Source organism: Salvelinus fontinalis, chromosome 1 (genome assembly GCF_029448725.1).
Source record: "Salvelinus fontinalis isolate EN_2023a chromosome 1, ASM2944872v1, whole genome shotgun sequence".
Taxonomy (NCBI): domain Eukaryota; kingdom Metazoa; phylum Chordata; class Actinopteri; order Salmoniformes; family Salmonidae; genus Salvelinus; species Salvelinus fontinalis.
The window spans coordinates 59,054,228-59,077,532 of NC_074665.1; the positions used below are offsets into that span (position 1 = coordinate 59,054,228).

Genomic DNA, 23,305 nt, shown 5'->3' on the forward strand with positions numbered 1-23,305 from the left:
TTCTGGAGATGTACAGATCAGGGTTGGGTTATAAAACAATATCCAAAACTTTGAACATCCCACGGTGGACCATTTAAATCCATTATTTAAAAAAAAATAGAAAGGCACTACAACAAACCTGCTAAGAGAGGGCCACCCACCAAAACTCACGGACCAGGCAAGGAGGGCATTAATCAGAGAGGCAAAAAAGAGACCAAAGATAACCCTGAAGGAGCTGCAAAGCTCCACAGCGGAGATTGGAGTATCTGTCCATAGGACCACTTTAAGCCGTACACTCCACAGAGCTGGGCTTAACGGAAGTGGCCAGAAAAAAAGCCATTGCTTAAAGAAAAAATAAGCAAACATGTTTGTTGTTCACCAAAAGGCACGTTGGAGACTCCCCAAACATATGGAAGAAGGTACTCTGGTCAGATGAGACTAAAATTGAGTTTTTTGGCCATCAAGGAAAACACTATGTCTGGTGCAAACCAAACACCTCTCCTCACCGAGAACGTCATCCCCACAGTGAAGCATGGTGGTGGAAGCATCATGCTGTGGGGATGTTTCTCATCGGCAGGGACTGGGAAACTGGTCAGAATTAAAGGAATGCTGGATGTCGCTAAATACAGGGAAATTCTTGAGGGAAACCTGTTTCAGTTTTCCAGAGATTTGAGACTGGGACGGAGGTCCACCTTCCAGCAGGACAATGACCCTAAGCATACTGCTAAAGCAACACTCAAGTGGTTTAAAAGGGGAAACATTTAAATGTCTTGGAAAGGCCTAGTCAAAGCCCAGACCTCAAACCAATTGAGAATCTATAGAATGACTTAAAGATTGCTTTACACCAGCGGAACCCAACCAACATCAAGGAGCTGGGGGAGTTTTGCCTTGAAGAATGGGCAAAAATCCCAGTGGCTAGATGTGCCAAGCTTATAGAGACATACCCCAAGATACTTGCAGTTATAATTGCTGCAAAAGGTGGCTCTACAAAGTATTGACTTTGGGGGATAACAGTTATGCACGCTCAAGTTTTCAGTTTTTTTTGTCTTGTTTCTTGTTTGTTTCAAAATAAAAATATTTAGCATATTCAAAGTGGTAGGCATGTTGTGTAAATCAAATGATATTTTAAAAAAGGTTGTAAGGCAACAGAATAGGAAATATGCCAAGGGGGTGAATACTTTCGCAAGCCACTGTAAGCTCTGCTTTTGATCATCAGGTAGGTCCTATGGAAAGTTCTCAGAAACAAAGCTTTGAACACGTTTCATGAGTTCCTTACAAGGTAATGTGATACATTCCGGTGTTACTGTACCATCGCTGAGTAATGACCTCATGAAGTGACATCATCCACTTGAGTCTGCTGTTCCTCTGGCACGTGTGTGGGTCCAGCTTCCCATATCTCTGCATCAGACATAGTGTTCACTGCTCTTAGTATACAACCTACACAGCTATCTACCCATCCTGTATGTGCTTGATAATATTGCTGCTTTGCCTTAGCGAAGCTGCCTTGAGTCCTTCATAACCAGGTATGCCCCTTTATGTGGGTACTATCAGGGTCTCTCCCCTGTATCTCTGTCTCTCTAACTGTGGGGGTGGCATGAAGGTCTTACTTGTTTTTAGGATGGAAAGAACCCTCCAGCTACCATCTACTGCTCTTAAAATATCATACTGTGGTGGAAATTCAACACCAGGGACACCTGAAGCCAACCTTAAAATGAATCACTCTTTATTATCAGCACGCTGGAGAGGTTACAGCAAACTCTGCACACCGTACATATCTATCAGAAGCTCTGTTGGGGTGGTCCCTGCAGTTGTCTTATATACGGCTATACACAGACCAGTTATATTTGCATGATTTAACATAATGAATGAATCACTACCAGTGGCTTGCACATGTGACTGACCAATACCTCACGAGGCTCTGTCTCCAAGTTGAGATCTTGAAACTGAGATACCTCGGTTGTTCCCATAGCAATATTCTGGGCATACTGCCAAGTTGAGGAACAGTGATAGTGAGGATTCCTCCATAGACGATCAGTCAGTCACCTGCATGAACCTTTCTAATTAGTTATTAGAAAGTAGCATTGATTCAATACTTTGTAGCATTGATTTGATACATAAACATAACATTTACCTCACAATACATTTTCAAGATGATATATTTTTGTCTTTGTGTGATGCTTCTGGTTCTATGTGAACTACTCAAACACACGGTTGGTTTTAGTGCTAGAACATTGTGCTAAACTGTCAGTCAGATGACTGTGTGGATGCAAAGTAGTAGCCTTTTGTAAATGTCACACACTTGGAGCCAGAAAGGAGGCCTCCTATGATTTCCTCTCGTTGTATTGTATTTATTATGGATCCCAATTAGCTGTACTCTTCCTGGGGTCCAGCAAAATTAAGGCAGTTTATACAATTTTAAAAAACATTTCAATACATTCACAGATTTCACAACACACTGTGTGCCCTCAGGCCCCTACTCCACCACATATCAACAGTTCTAAATCCATGTTTGTGTGTGTATAATGTGTATGCTATCGAGTGTGTGTGTGTGTGTGTGTATGCATGTGTCAATGTTTGTGTTGCTTCACAGTCCCTTCACAGAGAGCCACTGTTCCATAAGGTGTTTTTTTTTTTATCCGTTTTTTTCAATCAAATTTTACAGCTAGCATCAGTTACTTGATGTGGAATAGAGTTCCATGTAGCTATGGCTCTATGTAGTACTGTGCGCCTCCCATAGTCTGTTCTGGACTTGGGGACTGTAAAGAGACCTCTGTGGCATGTCTTGTGGGGTGTGCGTGGGTGTCCGAGCTGTGTGCCAGTAGTTTAGACAGACAGCTCGGTGCATTCAACATGTCAATACCTCTCATAAATACAAGTAGTGATAAAGTCGATCTCTCTTGAGCCAGGGGAGATTTACATGCATATTATTAATATTAGCTCTCTGTGTACATCCAAGGGCCAACCATGCTGCCCTGTTCTGAGCCAATTGCAATTTTCCTAAGTCCTTTTTTGTGGCACCTGACCACACGACTGAACAGTAGTCCAGGTGCGACAAAACTAGGGCCTGTAGGACCTTCCTTGTTGATAGTGCTGTTAAGAAGGTAGAGCGGAGCTTTATTATGGACATACCTCATCTTAGCTACTGTTGTATCAATATGTTTTGACCATGACAGTTTACAATCCAGGGTTACTCCAAGCAGTTTGTCATCTTAACTTGCTCAATTTCCACATTATTTATTACAAGATTTAGTTGAGGTTTATGGTTTAGTAAATGATTTGTCCCAAATACAATGCTTTTAGTTTTAGAAATATTTAGGGCCAACGTGTTCCTTCCCAACCATTCTGAAACTGCAACTCTTTGTTAAGTGTTGCAGTCATTTCAGTCGCTGTAGTAGCTGACATGTATAGTGTCATCCGCATACATAGACACTCTGGCTTTACTCAAAGTCAGTGGCATGTCGTTAGTAAAGATTGAAAAAAGCAAGGGGCCTAAAAAGCTATCCTGGATTATGTTTGAGGCTTCCATTAAAAGAACACCCTCTGTGTTCTGTTAGACAACTAACTCTTTATCCACATTATAGCAGGGGGTGTGAAGCCATAACACATATGTTTTTCCAGCACGAGACTATGATCGATAATGTCAAAAGCTGCACTGAAGTCTAACAAGACAGCCCCCACAATCATTTTATCATCAATTTCTCATCATCGGTCATTTGTGTAAGTGCTGTGCTTCTTGAGTGTTCTTCCCTATATGTGCTGAAAGTCTGTTGTCAATTTGTTTACCGTGAAATAGCGTTGTATCTGGTCAAACACAATTTTTTCCAGAAATGTAGTAACGGTTGGTAACAGGCTGATTGGTCAGCTATTTGTGCCAGTAAAGGGGGCTTTACTATTCTTGGGTAGCGGAATGACTTTAGCTTCTCGCTAGGCCTGAGGGCACACACTTTCTCGTAGACTTACATTTAAGATAAAATGATTGTTGTCTATCACCTCTTCCACACTGACTTTACGAAATTCAAAAGTACAATTCTTGGACAGACAGGTTGGGCATGGAGGATGACGTCTGTATACAGCTGGTGCTTAGATACTGAAGCAGAAGTATTCAATGAGCCTCGCGTTGGAAATGTTGACATTCCAACACTGCTTAAGCATCTCAGCATTGCCACAAGATCTATGGTTACATCTAATATCTTTGACAACAAGACTACATGGAAAACACTCATAATCCAAAAGCCTAAAAAGTTTTTTACCGTGGTATTCATTAACCATGCTTGCATTAATACATTCAAGCATGGCTGTGGTGGATTTTTTGATTACTCTGTTAGTATAATTGGGCTAAAACTTGAGCATTGTTAGAACTGTGTAAGTAGAGTAAATACCTCCATTGACTCCGAAGCATGACGATTTAATTCCACTAAAGAGGCCTAACAGTTATTTGCTTGCGAACACCAACAGTTGCATCTGCTACACCAATCGTGTGATTAGTGTCCAGAAAACCTCATAGATATTTGGAAGTACTTGGAGCTCCTATAGGGCAACACACAGCAAGTACGTACCCTATGTTAAACTACATGGTTAGCGCCTTACATATATTGGCGGTCTTATCCGATTGAATAGGGCTCAAATGCAGTCTTCCCATGCGGCTCTTATTATAAGTCTTGTGTTGTTATTTGACAGGAATAGGTTTCAGATTGCTCCAAGCAAGGTTGCTAACAAGGTCAGACATCCAATCTGATGTTAAATAATCTCTGATGGCCCTGTGATGCTCCTATACTTACCATGTAGACCTACCTGCCTTTAAAGAGCATTTGGGGAGAATGGTCCTCAATAAGAAACTTAATGACCCAGTGATACATTTCTGTTCAGACCTTTTCCCAGGTTACCATTAGAGGAAGAGAGTGGGAACAGAGAAAGAGGCCCAAGGCTTCTGTGTGCCAATAACACATCAATGTCAACATGGCCCAGACCTCATGTTTGACGAGAGTTGCCAGACACAAACACCCCTCATCCTCAATAAACACAAATAAAAAGAGGAAATTAACACTCCTTTCCCTCCGGTTGCCAAAAATGAACATTTCTGTTCATGAACCATGGTTTATGGAACGTGTAATTTCTCATTAACTAATCTAGGTTAACCCAGAATTTGCGTAATTTGTCAGCTGTACTCTGTCCACGAGAGAATACTCAGGGACAGATGCAGGTAACATAAATGGTGCAGTAGCAGCATCTGCCAACCATAGAGAATGATAGAGGCCTCTAGTGGCCAAAAGGCCGTTTTAGCATGGGCAGAGACATTGAGGGCTTCCACCATTTTAAAGTAGTCAAAGTTGTCAACTGGGTGGCGATTCCTATGGGTTGTAGCCTCAATGGCGCTGCCCATGCAGTCACGGATGCCACAATGACGCACAAAGTTGAGGCCTATCTATCTCTATGGTGTCAAGACTGTGCAACGACTAACGAGGAACTTTGTTCAGGTATGCAGATTTTGTGTCACTGATCATTTGGACAAATCATGAAATCGCAGGTAACGGGTGATGCTCAATGTAAAGAAAGATTGCTAGCTCACACTGTTTTCCTGTCACTTTTGGCACATAAGAAAAGCAATAAATAACAGATTTATTATTATTGAAGCTCGAATGACTATGCTATATTTTGGTCAGCCTATTCATTATAGAGATGGTAGACATCTATTTTGAAGCTATTACTTCATGTATTGAACCTAATGGAATCATTTAATGGCCATCATTTGGAATCTGTGTCTGACTTTTGTCTTCAGGCGCTAGGTCAGGCATTGGTACACCCTACTGCCACATACAGTATGCAAGAGCTGTGGGAGACCACCTTAAGTGTGCCCCTGGTAGAGCCCGGGGTGGTGTTTACCATGCCACCAGCAGGCTTGAAAAGTGGGATTGATCTGTTTAATCCATTTGTTTGTTTCAGTAGTTGAATCCTTTGACGCATTGTTGATTTCAACATTTTTCCTTTTCAACAAAAATGCACTTGATTGGATGAAGTTGGTCATTGGTTGCATTTGTTTTGCAATATGTTAAAATTAAACTATGCTTTATTTATATAGCACATTTCAGACATGGATAAAACGCAATGCACTTCATAGATTCTTTTCTAAAGAACTGAAATATTTACTACACAACAAACATGAGGATAAAAAACTAAAGAATAACGATAAAAACAAATACTAACGAGCACCCTAAGGAAATGCCATTAGCTAAAATAGTAAGAATAGGATGCAATGTCCAAACCAAAATATAAGCTTGTTTTACTCCATTGTTTGTAAACAATATACTAAAAAGTTGGTTGCATGAATAATTAAGATGACTAAATGTTACATGAAATGTAAATATTATGACATATCAAAACCAAATGTACACCCCTTTGTTAATAGGTATTGGCAATAATTCACTTAATGGTGAGGCATGGATTAATACAAAATATATATATTTTGCTACGCTGGATGTTTGATATGAGTAGGTGATTTGAGTCACGCATCTTCAGAAGAGGAATAAATACAATTAGCACTTGAATGTTGTAAAGAAATAGTGTGTAGAAATACTAGAGTGATGTACGATTGTTAATAGACCAATTTTTTAATACTCTGCAAGTATAGGCTGCAAGTATGTTGAAATTAAGTTATTTTCAAGTCATTGAAATAACAAACTGAAAAATATGTATTTTCAACTTTCACTGTCAGCCAAAAGTGAACGTACAATACCAGTCAAAAGTTTGGACACACCTACTCATTCAAAGGTTTTTCTTAATTTTTTACCATTTTCTACATTTTAGAATAATAGTAAAGACATCACAACTATGAAATAACACATATGGAATCCTGTAGCAATCAAATCAAAATATATTTTATATTTGAGATTCTTCATGGTAGCCACCCTTTGCCTTGATGACAGCTTTGCACACTCTTGGCAGTCTCTCAATCAGCTTCACCTGGAATGCATTTCAATTAACAGGTGTGCCTTGTTAAAAAGTTCATTTGTGGAATTTCAGTCCGCTACATTTGAGTAATGCGTTTAAATTTAGGGGTCGCAAAAATGAAGAGAAATGCAACACTTATGTCATCACTCATATAGATATCACATTGAAATCAGTTGCACGAGAGGGGGGAGATGAGGTTGCATGTCCTGTTAAAACTAACAGCTCAAAAACCACATGGAATCTGGGAATAATGTTTACATCACTGGTTAGAGGACAATTTGTAGAAAACATATAGCTACATTTTGAGGTGTTGCATTTCTTTTCAAGTGGGTCCCAATGCGGTAAGTGTACCGCAACACTTTCTTTGTTAATCACATAACTAGTGCACTTTCAATTCAGAGCCTGGATTTTTGCCCTTATGAGGCTAATATCCATTTCACGCTGAAATCAATAGAATGGGGGGGCAAACCTTTAGGGTTATACAGTGAGGGGAAAAAAGTATTTGACACCCTGCTGATTTTGTACGTTTGCACACTGACAAAGAAATGATCAGTCTATAATTTTAATGGAAGGTTTATTTGAACAGTGAGAGACAGAATAACAACATCAAAAATCCAGAAAAACGCATGTAAAAAACATTATAAATTGATTTGCATTTTACTGAGGGAAATTAGTATTTGACCCCTCTGCAAAACATGACTTAGTACTTGGTGGCAAAACCCTTGTTGGCAAAACCTTTGTTGGCAATCACAGAGGTCAGACGTTTCTTGTCGTTGGCCACCAGGTTTGCACACATCTCAGGAAGGATTTTGTCCCACTCCTTTGCAGATCTTCTCCAAGTCATTAAGGTTGAGGCTGACGTTTGGCAACTCGAACCTTCAGCTCCCTCCACAGATTTTCTATGGGATTAAGGTCTGGAGACTGGCTAGGCCACTCCAGGACCTTAATGTGCTTCTTCTTGAGCCACTCCTTTGTTGCCTTGGCCGTGTGTTTTGGGTCATTGTCATGCTGGAATACCCATCCACAACCCATTTTCAATGCCCTAGCTGAGGGAAGGAGGTTCTCACCCAAAATTTGACGGTACATGGCCCCGTCCATTGTCCCTTTGATGCGGTGAAGTTGTCCTGTCCCCTTAGCAGAAAAATACCCCCAAAGCATAATTTTCCACCTCCATGTTTGACAGTGGGGATGGTGTTCTTGGGGTCATAGGCAGCATTCCTCCTCCCCCAAACACGGCGAGTTGATGCCAAAGAGCTCCATTTTGGTCTCATCTGACCACAACACTTTCACCCAGTTGTCCTCTGAATCATTCAGATGTTCATTGGCAAACTTCAGACGGGCATGTATATGTGCTTTCTTGAGCAGGGGGACCTTGCGGGCGCTTCAGTCCTTCACGGCGTAGTGTGTTACCAATTGTTTTCTTGGTGACTATGGTCCCAGCTGCCTTGAGATCATTGACGAGATCCTCCCGTGTAGTTCTGGGCTGATTCCTCACCATTCTCATGATCATTGCAACTCCACGAGGTGAGATCTTGCATGGAGCCCCAGGCCCAGCTTCCATTTGCGAATAATCGCACCAACTGTTGTCACCTTCTCACCAAGCTGCTTGGCGATGGTCTTGTAGCCCATTCCAGCCTTGTGTAGGTCTACAATCTTGTCCCTGACATCCTTGGAGAGCTCTTTGGTCTTGGCCATGGTGAAGAGTTTAGAATCTGATTGATTGATTGCTTCTGTGGACAGGTGTCTTTTATACAGGTAAGAAACTGAGATTAGGAGCACTCCCTTTAAGATTGTGCTCCTAATCTCTGCTCGTTACCTGTATAAAAGACACCTGGGAGCCAGAAATCTTTCTGATTGAGAGGGGGTCAAATACTTATTTCCCTCATTAAAATGCAAATCAATTTATAACATTTTTGACATGCGTTTTTCTGGATTTTTTTGTTGTTATTCTGTCTCTCACTGTTCAAATACACCTACCATTAAAATTATTGACTGATCTATTCTTTGTCAGTGGGCAAACGTACAAAATCAGCAGGGGATCAAATACTTTTTCTCCCTCACTGTACATTGTGACATTAAAATACTCCTACTACAATGTTAAAAACATTCTACATTGTGACATTATTTAATTGAAATCATGGAACAACGTCTTCATATATGTATTTTCTGATGTTTAATCAGAGATTTTCTACCAGTGTATCTCTTCCCACATTGATTACAGCTATAAGGATTCTCTCCTGTGTGTGTCCGCTGGTGCATAGTCAGATGGCTAGATGTAGTAAAACTATTCCCACATTGATCACAGCTATAAGGCTTTTCTCCTGTGTGTGTTCTCTGGTGTATAGTCAGACGGCTAGATGTAACAAAGCTCTTCACACATTGGTTACAGCTATAAGGTTTCTCTCCTGTGTGTGTTCTCCGATGTACCATCAGGCAGCTTGAGTGAGTAAAACTCTTCCCACATTGATTACAGCTATAAGGCTTCTCTCCAGTGTGTGTTCTCTGGTGTGATTTTAAATGTACTGAAGAAACAAAACTCTTTCCACAGTCAGAGCAGGGGTAAGGTTTCTCTCCTGTGTGTGCTCTCTGATGTATTGTCAGCTGTCTAGATTCAGTAAAACTCTTCCCACATTGATAACAGCTATAAGGTTTCACTCCTGTATGGATTCTCTGACGTATTTTAAGGTCCTCTGAAGAGGTGAATCTCCTCCCGCAGTCAAAGCAGCAATGAGGTTTCTCTCCAGCCTGAATTCTCTGGTGTGTTTTCATGCTGCTTGGATCATTCAAACTCTTCCCACACTGATAACAGATAAAAGGTTTCTCTCCAGTGTGAATTCTCTGGTGTACTTTTAGTGAATCTGATCTTGAGTAACTCTTTCCACAATCAGAGCAATGGTAAGATTTCTCTCCTGTGTGTGTTCTCTGGTGTATAGTCAGATGGCTAGAAGTAACAAAACTCTTCTCACATTGATCACAGCTATATGGCTTCTCTCCTGTGTGTGTTCTCTGGTGTATAGTCAGACGGCTAGATGTAACAAAACTCTTCCCACATTGATCACAGGTATAAGGTTTCTCTCCATTGTGAATTCTCTGGTGTACCTTTAGTGAATCTGATCTTGAGTAACTCTTCCCACAGTCAGAGCATCGGTGAGATTTCGTCCCTGTGGGTTTCCGCTGGTGTTTCTTGAGGCGTTCTGATGTGGAGAGACTCTTCTCTGCCTCGTCAGCTTCATGATATTGTTGAGGCTCTACAGAGGATCCACGATAGTCAAGTCTCTCTCCTGTGTGAATAACAAAGTCAGACAGATGGTTAAAGGCCCACAACAGCAGAAATCCCCTGTTTAGTTCAGCTAAAAAGGTGATGCCCATGACTGTCTAATGAAGTATAAATGCTTTTACAAATGTATTTGCCAATTGTCTTAAAGACAGTCAGGTGAGCACCAACAGTCATATTTTATATTTTTTCACATTAGTGGTAAAGTGGATTATTCTAGGCTAGAAATAAATGAGACTTTTTGAAACCCTTTGTTCTGTGCCAGATTACTTTTGGTCACCAATATAGGCAGGCCCCCTTCTAGGTTTGCTAAAATTTGCCGCATGAGGGCGGAGGCAGTATATCTGCATGGAGCAAAAATGGTGAGCGAAGATTTTATACAGAACAGAAATATAACTGCAACATGCAACAATTTCAAAAGTTTTTACAGAGTTACAGTTAATATAAATCAGTGAACTGAAATAAATTCAATAGGCCCTAATCTATGGATTTCACATGACTGGGAATACAGATACGCATCTGTTAGTCACATATACAGTACCAGTCAAAAGTTTGGACACACCTACTCATTAAAGGGTTCATCTTTATTTTAAATATTTTCTACATTGTAGAATAATAATATAGACATCAAAACTATGAAATAACACATATGGAATCATGTAGTAAAGTGTTAAACAAATCAAAATATATTTGAGATTCTTCAAAGTAGCCACCCCAGTCTTTGATGACAGCTTTGCACACTCTTGGCATTCTCTCAACCAGCTTCATGAGGTAGTCACCAGGAATGCATTTCAATTGACCGGTGTCAAGGAATTTCTTTCCTTCTTAATGTGTTTGAGCCAATCAGTTGTGTTGTGACAAGGTAGGGGTGGTATACATATGATAGCACTATTTGATAAGAGACCAAGTTCATATTATGGCAAGAACAGCTCAAATAAGCAAAGAGAAACGACAGTCCATCATTAACTGACCTTCAAGTCTTAAAGTAATCAAGAACATTTCAAGAACTTTGAAAGTTTCTTCAAGTGCAGTCGCAAAAACCATCAAGTGCTATGATGAAACTGGCTCTCATGAGGACCGCCACAGGAAAGAAAGACCCAGAGTTACCTCTGCTGCAGATTGCAGCCCAAATAAATGCTTCACAGAGTTCAAGTAACAGACACATCAACATCAACTGTTCAGAGGAGACTACGTGAATCAGGTCTTCATGGTTAAATTGCTGCAAAGAAACCACTACTAAAGGACACCAATAATAAGAAGAGATTTGCTTGGGCCTAGAAACACAAGCAATGTACATTAGACCGGTGGAAATCTGTCTTTTGGTCTGATGAGTCCAAATTTGAGATTTTTGGATCCAACTGACGTGTCTTTGTGCGACACAGAATAGGTGAACGGATGATCTGCGCATGTGTGGTTCCCACCTTGAAGAAGGTGGTGTGATGGTTTTGCTGGTGACACTGTCTGTGATTTAGAATTCAAGGCACACTTAACCAGCATGGCTAACACAGCATTCTGCAGCAATAGGACATCCCATCTGGTTTGTGGGACTCATTTGACCAAGGAGAGTGACCTGGCCTCCACAATCACCTGACCTAAACCCAATTGAGATGGTTTGGGATGAGTTGGACCGCAGAGCAAAGGAAAAGCAGCCAAAAAGTGCTCAGTATGTGGGAACTTCTTCAAGTATGTTGGAAAAGCATTCCTCATGAAGCTGATTGAGAGAATGCCAGAGTGTGCAAAGCCGTCATCAAGGCAAAGGGTGGCTACTTTGAAAAATCTCACATATATTTTGATTTGATGAACACCTTTTTGGTTACTACATGATTCCATATGTGTTATTTCATAGTTGTGATGTCTTCATTATATTTCTACAATGTAGAAAACAGTAAAAATAAAGAAAAACCCTTGAATGAGTAGATGTGTCCAAATTTTTGACTGTTACTGTACCTTAAAAAAAAGGTAGGGGCGTGGATCAGAAAACCAGTCAGTATCTGGTGTGACCACCATTTGCCTCATGCAGCGCAACATCTCCTTCACATAGAGTTGATCAGGCTGTTGATTGTGGTCTGTGGAATGTTGTCCCACTCCTCTTCAATGGCTATGCGAAGTTGCTGGATGTTGGCGGGAACTGGAACATGCGGTCATACACGTCGATCCAGAGCATCGCAAACATGCTCATCGGGTGACATGTCTGGTAAGTATGCAGGGCATGGAAGAACTAGAAAATGTTCAGCTTCCAGGAATTGTGTACAGATCCTTTCAGCATGGGGCCGTGCATTATCATGCTGAAACATGAGGTGATGGAGGCGGATAAACGGCACCACAATAGGCCTCAGGATCTCGTCACGGTATCTCTGTACATTCCAATTGCCATCGTATATGAATGTAAATGTATTTGATGTCCATAGCTTATGTCTGCCCATACCATAACCCCACCATGGGTCACTCTGTTCACAACGTTGACATCAGCAAATCACTCGCCCACAAGACGCCATACACATGGTCTGCAGTGTGAGGCCGGTTGGAACTATCGCCAAATTCTCTAAAATGACGTTGCGATGGCTTATGGTAGAGAAATGAACATTCAATTCTCAGGAAACAGCTCTGGTGGACATTCCTGCAGTCAGCATGCCAATTGCACACTCCCTCAAAACTTGAGACATCTGTGGCATTGTGTTGTGAGACAAAACTGCACATTTTAGAGTGGCCTTTTATTGTCCCCAGCACAAGATGCACCTGTGAAATGATCATGTGTCTTTTAATTAGTAATATATATATATATATATATATATATATATATATATATATATATATATATATATATATATATATATATATATATATATATATTATTATTATTTTTTTACCCCTTTTTCATGGTATCCAATTGGTAGTTACAGTCTTGTTCCATCACCGCAACTCCCGCACGGACTCGGGAGAGGCGAAGGTTGAGAGCCGTGAGTCCTCCTAAAAACAACCCAGCCAAGCCGCACTGCTTCTTGACACAATGCCCACTTAACCCGGAAGCCAGCCGCACCAATGTGTCGGAGGAAACACCGTACACCTGGCAACCGTGATATGACACACTTGTCAGATGGATGGGTTATCTTGGCAAAGGATAAATGCTCTAACAGGGATGTAAATAAATTTGTGCACACAAATTGCGAAATACACTTTCTGTCCGTATGGAAAATTCAGGGCTCTATTACTTTCGCTCATGAAACATGAGACCAACACTTTACATGTTGTGTTTATATTTTTGTTCAGTGTGCTTTTTCCCTATGTATTCCGTAAATTACAGCGCATTACCAGTGCAAGATCGGGAGTGCTACACATTAAGCTGTGTCGCTATTCACAATTTCCCCACCATGGGGAAAAACTCATGGGAGTCCTCGTAGGATGCCAGCAAAAATGTTGTTTGAGTGCATTTCACACTACTTTTGGATTATAATCGTAAGGCTTGTTTGAATGTCCTGCTTAATTTTGTGTCATCATCGCAACTGCTTTATACTTAAAAAACACTTCAACCAGTAAAATGCTCTTTGGCTAGCTATCCAAAAATAGGTATTTTGCAACTATCACAACCAAATATTATCGTAGCGACTGTTCAAGCAATAATCAAAACAACAATTGTAAGCCTATGAAAACCCCAAAAAGTGTTGGTGTAGAAGTAATAACCTTGTAAATCTAGGCTGCCGAATGGGCACAGATGGCAAACGTCAGTTGTTTTCCCCCACGTACTTGTTTATGACGTGACTCGGCGTCATCAGGTTGCCACGGGCTGCATGAGGTGTTTTGGTTTCACTCTGGGTTGAGTAGGCAAACAGTCTCTCCTACTTCAGCGGCTGATAATAAAGGGGGGCGATCCAGGCTTGGTACATCCATATTTGGACTTTAAAACTAATCTAACATCTCTGGAGAGACCTGAAAATAGCTGTGGAGCAACGCTCCCCATCCAACCTGACAGAGCTTGAGAGGATCTGCAGAGAAGAATGGAAGAAACTCCCCAAATACAGGTGTGCCAAACTTGTAGTGTCATACCCAAGAAGACTCGAGGCTGTAATCACTGCCAAAGGTGATTCAACAAAGTACTGAGTAAAGGGTCTGAATACTTATGTAAATGGCATATTTCAGTTATTTAATTTGCTAAAAACTGTTTTTGCTAAAAGTTTTCTAAATGATTAGAAACAAAAGTAAGTACACATTTCATGTAGTTCCACATGTGAACTTAAAGGAATAAAATACATTATAAACTTGGGGTTCGAGCCCTGAATGCTGATTGGCTGACAAAACATTTATTTTTACTGCTGTCTGGGGTTTATAGTATATATGGTCAATATACCAATATACTAAGGGCTATATCTAGGCGCTCCGCGTTACGTCATGCGTAAGAACAGCCCTTAACCGTGGTATACTGGCCATATACCACACCCCCTCTTGCGTTATTGCTTAACTAGGGTTGAATATTTTCCCAGAGAATAAATAAATGTTCTCCTGGGTAACCCGGTATTTCCCGCCAAAACAAGAAGTGTCATTCAAAAGCACATAAATAGGCCTGTCTGGATTTGATGAGAGCTATACATTAAATACAAGCCCTACATTAGACATTTAATGAGCCCAAGCCCAAAAAATCCCAAATGATTGTGCCGTTATCCAATGCATATACTGTAGCCAATGATATAGCCTACTGCACATTATGTACGACAGAAAAACATAAAAGCCCATAGATGTAGATAGCTAGATGCTCTCTTTGGTAAATATTTTCTTAACTATTTATTGAACTGCATTGTTGATTAAGGGCTTGTAAGTAAGCATTTCACGCTAAAGTCTACACCGGTTGTATTCGGCGCATGTGACAATTAAAATGTGGTTTGATTTGAAACTAGCTCCAGTAGGCATTTTTTTTTGTGTGAACAGCATTACTGTACTGTGTTATACAGACTGGAATTACATACAGTTGAAGTCGGAAGTTTACATACACCTTAGCCAAATAGATTTAAACTCAGTTTCACAATTCCTGACATTTAATCCTAGTAAAAATTCCCTGTCTTAGGTCAGGTAGGATCACCACTTTATTTTAAGAATGTGAAATGTCAGAATAATAGTAGAGAGAATTATTTATTTCAGCTTTTATTTCTTTCATTACATTTCCAGTGGGTCAGAAGTTTACATACACTCAATTAGTATTTGGTAGCATTGCCTTTAAATTCTTTAACTTGGGTCAAATGTTTCAGGTAGCCTTCCACAAACTTCCCACAATAAGTTGCATTTTGGCCCATTCCTTGACTTTGTTGTCCTTAAGCCATTTTGCCACAACTTTGGAAGTATGCTTGGGGTCATTGTCAATTTGGAAGACCAATTTGCAACCAAGCTTTAACTTCCTGACTGATGTCTTGAGATGTTGCTTCAATATATCCACATCATTTTCCTCCCTCATGATGCCATCTATTTTGTGAAGTGCACCAGTCCCTCCTGCAGCAAAGCCCCCCCCACATCATGATGCTGCCACCCCTGTTCTTCACGGTTGGGATGGTGTTCTTCGGGTTGCAAGCCTCCCCCTTTTTCCTCCAAGCATAACGATGGTTATTATGGCCAAACAGTTCTATTTTTGTATCATCAGACCAGATTACATTTCTCCAAAAAGTACGATTTTTGTCCCCATGTGCAGTTGCAAACCGTAGTCTGGCTTTTTTATGGCGGGTTTGGAGCAGTGGCCTTTCAGGTTATGTCGATATAGGACTCCTTTTACTGTGGATATAGATACTTCACAAGGTAATCTTCACAAGGTATTTTGCTGTTCTTCTGGGATTGATTTGCACTTTTTTGCACCAAAGTACATTCATCTCTAGTTGACAGAACGCACATCTCCTTCCTGAGCGGTATGACGGCTGCGTGGTCCCATGGTGTTTATACTTGCGTACTATTGTTTGTACAGATGAACGTGGTACCTTCAGGCATTTGGAAATTGCTCCCAAGGATGAACCACACTTGTGGAGGTCAACATTTTTTTTCTTCTGAGGTCTTGGCTGATTTCTTTTGATTTTCCCATGATGTCAAGCAAAGAGGCACTGAGTTTAAAGGTAGGCCTTGAAATACATCCACAGGTACACCTCCAATTGACTCAAATTATGTCAATTAGCCTATCAGAAGCTTCTAAAGCCATGTCATAATTTTTTGACCCACTGGAACTGTGCTACAGTGAATAATAAGTCTGTAAACAATTACTTGTGTCATGCACAAAGTAGATGTCCTTACCGACTTCCCAAAACTAAAGTTTGTTAACAATAAATTTGTGGAATGGTTGAAAAAATAGTTTTAATGACTTCAACCTAAGTGTATGTAAACTTCCGACTTCAACTGTACATCTTTCAAACCATGATAAAGCAGGGAAGAGAACATGTGATTCTGGTGCAGCACATGCTGCCTACAAAGTTACAAGTATAAGCTAGCAAATTCTATTTTTAATAATAACAGGGCCTATTTGTATAATTAGTAGGCTGACACATATACCTTTCATAAGAGAGAGAGAGAGGTAGGCTAATAACTTTCTTTCTCTCTATTGTTGCTTCATTCCTTCCTCGCTGTAAACAGTTAAATAAGTTGTGTTGTCCTCATCTTCATCATTCTAATGACATCCTTGAATAATATAGGACTAGAATTAGTTGCAGAAGACTTTCACAACTCTTCACAAAGATCGAATGGTTATGGGTCTGAATAAATAACTGTTTTAGCCTACTGCAATCGCGCATTCGCTCTTCTTTCAAACTACCTGGGAGTTCTATTGGCTGCTGTATTTAACATTCAGAAAACAAGAGCTAGCGTCCCTTTTCGAATAGTCTATTTGTATAAGCAATGCAAAATTAAAAACACAGTCCAGCAAGCTATTCTAGTCTAGCTTTTCCTGCATGGGACTCCAACTTAACTTTATTTAACGAGGCAGGTGAGTGCATATTGCGCAAGAGGCTATAAGTTAGAAGCTTATTATGCATAACCCATTATTAACGAGCTAAATATAAGGCTAATAATGCATTGAATGTATTACCTGAAAGAGGTAAGCTTGGACATCTACAATATATGACCAAAAGTATATGGACACCAGCTCGCAAATCAACATTTTATAGCCTCGCATACACATAATTAGCAGATTTTTTTTGCGGGTGTAATGAAATGCTTGTGTTCCTAACTCCAACTGTTTAGTATTCAGATTGTCAGCGATGTATACGCCGAGGAACGGCGTATAGCTTCTCAAAACACTTCATGATGACAGAAGTGAGTGCTACGGGCTACAGTCATTTAGTTAAGTTTGTTTGTGTTCTTGTGTACAGTAACAATAGCGGACATCTTGAAGCAAGTTAGGACAGCAGACTGGGATAGGGAGAGATTGAAAATGTCCGTAAACACTCCTGCCAGCTGATCAGAGCATGCCATAAGGATGCGGCAAGGGATGCCGTCTGGGCCTTGTCGAACATCTCATTCCAAAATCATGGGCATTAATATGGAGTCGGTCCCCTCTTTATTGGTATAACAGCATCCACTCTTCTAGGAAGGCTTTCCACTAGATGTTGGAACATGGCTGCAGGGACTTGCATGCATTCAGCCACAAGCGCATTACTGAGGTTGGGCGATTAGGCATGGCTCGCAGTCGGCATTCCAATTCATCGCAAAGGTGTTTGATGGGGTTGAGGTCAGGGCTCTGTGCAGGCCAGTCAAGTTCTTCCACACCGATCTCAACAAACCATTTATGTATAGACCTCGCTCTGTGCATGGAGGCATAGTCATGCTGAAACAAGTAAACAAGTCCCCAAACTGTTGCCCCAAAGTTGGAAGCATAGAATCGTAACGTTAAGATTTCCCTTCACTTGAATTAAAGGGCTTAGTCAGAACCATGAAAAACAACCCTACTATTCCTCCTCCACAAAACTTTACAGTTGGCACTATGCATTTGGGCAGGTAGCTTTCTCCTGGCATCCGCCAAACCCAGATTTGTCCATCGGACTGCCAGGTGGTGAAGTGTGATTCATCACTACAGAGAACGTGTTTCCACTGCTCCAGAGTCCATTGGAGGCGAGCTTTACACCACTCCAGCCAACGCTTGGCATTGTGCATGGTGATCTTAGGCTTGTGTGTGGCTGCTCGGCCATGGAAACCCATTTCATGAAGCTCCCGACGAACAGTTATTGTGCTAACGTTGCTTCCAGAGGCAGTCTGGAATCCGGTAGAGAGTGTAGCAAACGAGGACAGACAATTTTTACAAGCTACACACTCCAGTACTCTGTGGTCCCGTTCTATGAGCTTGTGTGGCCTACCACATCGCGGCAGAGCCGTTGTTGCTCCTATACATTTCCACTTCACAATAACAGCACTAACAGTTGACCGGGTCTGCTCGAGCAGGGAAGAGATTTGATGAACTGACTTGTTGGAAAGGCGGCCTCCTATGACAGTGCCACGTTGAAAGTTGCTGAGCTCTTCAATAAGGCCATTCTACTGGCAATGTTTGTCTATGGAGATTGCATGGCTGTGTGCTCGATTGTATACACCCGTCAACAACAGGTATAGCTGAAATAGCCACATCAACTAATTTGAAGGGGTGTCCACATACTTTTGTATATACAATGCCTTCGGAAAGTATTCAGCCCCCTTGACTTTTTCCATGTTCTTCGGTTACACCCTTATTCTAAAATTGATTAAGTTGTTTTTTTCTCATCAATCTACACATAATACCCCATAATGACAAAGCAAAAACAGGTTTGTGAAATGTTTGTTAATTTACTAAAACTAAAAAAACTTCAATATTACATTTACATAAGTATTCAGACCCTTTACTCAGTACTTTGTTGAAGCACCTTGGCAGCGATTACAGCCTTGAGTCCTGTCTCGGAGCTCTATGGACAATTCCTTCGACCTCATGGCTTGGTTTTTGCTCTGAAATGCACTGTCAACTGTTGGATGTTATGTAAACAGGTGTGTGCCTTTCCAAATCATGTCCAATCAATTGAAATTTACCACAAGTGGACTCCAATCAAGTTGTAGAAACATCTTAAGGGTGATCAATGGAAACAGGATGCACCTGAACTCAATTTCACGTCTCATAGCAAAGGGTCTGAATAGTTATGTAAACAAGGTATCTGTTTGTAAATGCCAACATCGGTATCGGCCCGATGTGTAGTTTAACGCGATGTGCAAAACCGATGTCAAAACTGACGTGCATATCTATATAACGTAGGTAAATTATGTAATGACGCCACGTAAAATGTTGCGCTACATGTGCAACACAGCATTCCTTACCTAGCCCACAATGTCTGCTGTGTGGATCCAGCAGTCAACAAGTCGAGCAGTCATTTGAAAGAGTAAGAACATTTCAGCGAGACAACTCAAAGGCGAAATCCATTAACATCAAGATAATGGAATTCAGTACCATTCTCTGTCGTGGGTGATGTTGGCTTTCGCCAACTGGTCGAGCACCGGTACAGATGTTGCCCTACTGGAGTTACACAGTAATAGCGGCACTGTTATTAGCTTCACGACATACTATGGAACGCTGTTTGGGTCTTTGCGTGTCAAAAAAGATACACGTCAAATAACACAGTTCTATTATAGAACGTTGTGTGTTCTGAATTTTTCCGCGCACGTGCTAGCCTAGCGCCACCACTACAATCAGTAGCACTGTCAAAGCTGTACAAAAAACTCTGCAAACAGGCAAGCATCGGCCAGAATCGGCCACAATGTGTTTACAATACCGCGTTGGTAATAAAGCATTATTTGTTAGACCGCAACTTCTGGGGTAACTAGCTTTAGCTTGGTACCTAGCTAGCACCAATATAACCAGCCTGAAAACAATGACCTGTAGAAACTGCAGTCATTTTCATTATTCTTAGCAATGATTTAAGAATCCTTGTGAGTAAGTATTAGCTAGGTAGCCACTTGTTGTTCGCCTATTGAAATTGAACTTCAGTTCATGAAAATAAATAGCTAGCCAGCTACTTAACCCTGTTGCCAAAAGCTAACGTTATAAGCAGCCAGCTAGCTTCATCTGGCTAGTGATGCTCGACCCGACCAGGTTATATGTTGTGAAGCTAGCCATAATAAGGATTGGTCACAATAGTGGAATTTGCAGTTTGCAATAAAGGTAACTCTTTGAAAGTGATGCAGAAGGTTACAATTGGTGGAATCATGCCATATTTAGACTAGATAATGTTAAACAAGATTGGAATATGAAGCAATGAAATGGGGTATCAGTCAACTTGGTGACACCCACAGAAAACAACTGAAGAGTTTATGCAAATATTAGCATTGTAGCTCTTATCGCAGGACTGTGACTGTGTGAAATCACCTCCCCTGTCAGCCTATTGTGTGTAGTGACATTCATATTGCACTGTAGAGCTTTACCTAAGGATTGGGTCTACTTAATACCCAATATATTTTTTCCCAATGTCCTCGTCAGTTATCAGACTCCAAAACATCCACGCAGTATTGTTTTTCCTCAGGAAGTGTTTGACAATAAATTTGGCTCAATTCACAGTTGTTTCAGAGTCCCGCAATAAGAGTTACGACGCTAATGTTCTCTGGGTGTCACTGAGTAGACTGATACCCCATGTCATTGATCCACAATTCATAGGTAAGGCTGTACAGTGAAATAAGTATGTCCCCAACGCAATTCTAAAGTATAATACATCCAGTGTGATTTCAACAGATTTTTGTCAAATTAACAAATTATTGTCTTTTGTTGATTTTATATAACAACATCCCAACCGTGCTTATGCAATTATGGCATAATTCTACTATTTGTATTCATTTGCGTCACTGTCAATTACATACTTTTATTTTGAAGGCTAACCGCAAAGTCCACTATTGTGGCTAATCTTTATTGTGGCTAGCTTCACATAGATGGGTCCGACCACCATTAATCAAATAAGAACGGTCTTGTAAATTATGGTTATTTTAGATGATGTTAGCTAACTAACTAACTAGAGCTACTAAAACAGATGTTGTTTTGCTATGTTTTTGGGGAAGAACATTGTTTGCATCCATGAGCTAGCTAGCTTTAATTTTTTATGACCAGGACAGTAGGTGCACGAGACAACTTTACCAGCATCATAGCATATGTAACAATGAATCATTGTGACATATGAAATACGAGTGATAGTGTAATCAATGTGTAATAACTACATAAAAAATGTATACTGTTCAATTATTATGTGACGTGCAGTCATATTCAGGTCCTGATTGGTCAACAAGCTTATTTGACACGTCAAATAGTGTTATTTGTCACGTCAAATAGTGTTATTTGACACGTCAAATAGTGTTATTTGACAGCACAAAGAGCCAAACGGCGTTCCATAGTATGAGAAATCTTGGTTGAGAATGAAACTGAACAAATGAACAACGAAACCGCACAGCAAGAAATAGGTTTTGATGATGTTTTACTGATAATGGGGACATATGTAAATGCCAACAAAATAACTTTTTGGTCAGTGTGGTGTGTGTAACCTTTATTTAACTAGGCAAGTCAGTTAAGAACAAATTCTTATTTACAACGACGCCTACCCCAGCCAAACCCGAACGATGCTGGGCCAATTGTGCACCGCCTTATGGGACTCCCAATCACGGCCGGATGTCATACAACCTGGATTCGAACCAGGGACTGTAGTGGCGCCTCTTGCACTGAGATGCAGGGCCTTAGACCGCTGTGTCCATGTGTGTGTGTTAACTATTTAACTGTACCAGAATGCTTAAAAGGCCGCTAACATTTTAAATATTGGTATCGTATTTTTGGGGTCAAGTAAAATATTGGATATCGGTATTAGACAAAAATGTCATATCGGTAGATGACTACTTGTATCCATAGTGTAGCGAATTCAGGGGGAGCTCTGAGCTGGACCCAAACCTGGGCCCAGCCACAGTCAAGACAACACATTATAACCGTTACGCCAAGATGTCCGAACTTCTTGATGAGGACGCTAGGTTTTGGGTTAAGGTTTCTACAATAGCTTTCTCTGTGGATTTGAGAGTGGTTACATTTCTCCAGCTCCCATCCCTCAGATGTTAACCAAACCAATTCTCAGGGATACCATTTTGTTGCTGTTTAAATCCCTGGTTGCCCCTTTAAAAAAGCCACACAATCAATCAACCAACCAATCTGCAACTCCTCAACTCTTAGTCAAGAGACTGGCATACATAGCATTTATATTAGCCCTCTGATTACATTTACGAGCAAGACCTGCAGCTCTGTTCTTGGCCAGCTGCAACTTAACTAGGTATTTCTTTGCCATACTTGACCACATGGCTGGACAATAATCAAGCTAAGACAAAACTTTGAACTAAGCCCATGAGGCATGTGTTATATTCTTCAAGAATCAATGGCTATATATAAATAATTATCAAGTCCAAATATGGATGTAACAACTGCAGATTTACCCTTTAACACCACACGTCAGTTCAATAACTGCAGAGTTTGTGCCTCTGTTTTTAAGACAGTACTTACTAGTGTTAATCTGGGCCGATTTTCCCAAACTTATTTTAAGGCTAAATTCATCGTTAGAACCATAGGATGCCTTAAGACCACTTTGGGAAACCGGGCCCAGATATCCAGTTTCCTCTTCCTCCTCCTTTTTCGATGTGACAGTCATCTCCCTCTTCTCTTCTTTCACTCCGACAACTCCATCCTCCTCTTGCTCCTCTTCTTTCACCGTAACTTCCTCCTTCACTTTCACTCTGAACGCGTCTCCCTCTTCTTTTACTGTAACTTCTCTCTCTTCTTCTTTCACTCTAACAGCCTCACCCTCCACTTGTTGTTGTATTGTAACAACCTCCACGTCCTCCTTCTCCGTCCAGCAGACCTCTTCTTTAATAGTTGGAGAGTAACTTAGTGAGGTCATGGTCGGTGATGTTAGCTTGCTAGCTAGGATAGTGCTAATTTAACCAGCCAGCTAGTTTACCAATAACAACACAGTAAATATGACATTAAATGGGATAACTAACTAGATAACAGAAATGGGTTTAAAACACAGTGGCTAATATACACGAAAGCGTCTAACGAGCTGTATCGGTTTGGCTAGCAAGCTACCGAGGTGGCTGTCTAACTGTTGCTGTGGGTAAGAAGCGTCCCGT

At 40.7% G+C, this 23,305-nt stretch overlaps 1 protein-coding gene across 2 annotated transcripts; it reads right to left on the reverse strand.

Moving 5' to 3' along the window:
- Positions 1 to 1,680: 1,680 nt before the first annotated feature.
- On the reverse strand, positions 1,681 to 23,298 carry LOC129858609 (zinc finger protein 501-like). 2 transcript variants are annotated; one of them, XM_055927932.1, is made up of 3 exons: positions 22,680 to 23,298; positions 10,024 to 10,205; positions 1,681 to 6,936 (listed from the first exon to the last, which is right to left on the reverse strand). In XM_055927932.1, exons 1-3 carry the CDS (start codon positions 23,071 to 23,073, stop codon positions 6,853 to 6,855), a joined length of 660 nt encoding a protein of 219 aa, XP_055783907.1. In that variant the 5' UTR covers positions 23,074 to 23,298; the 3' UTR covers positions 1,681 to 6,852. The 2 variants fall into 2 exon arrangements, with proteins under 2 accessions (XP_055783907.1, XP_055783904.1); XM_055927929.1 differs by having other exon boundaries at positions 1,681 to 10,205.
- Between the last annotated feature and the right edge of the window lie 7 nt (positions 23,299 to 23,305).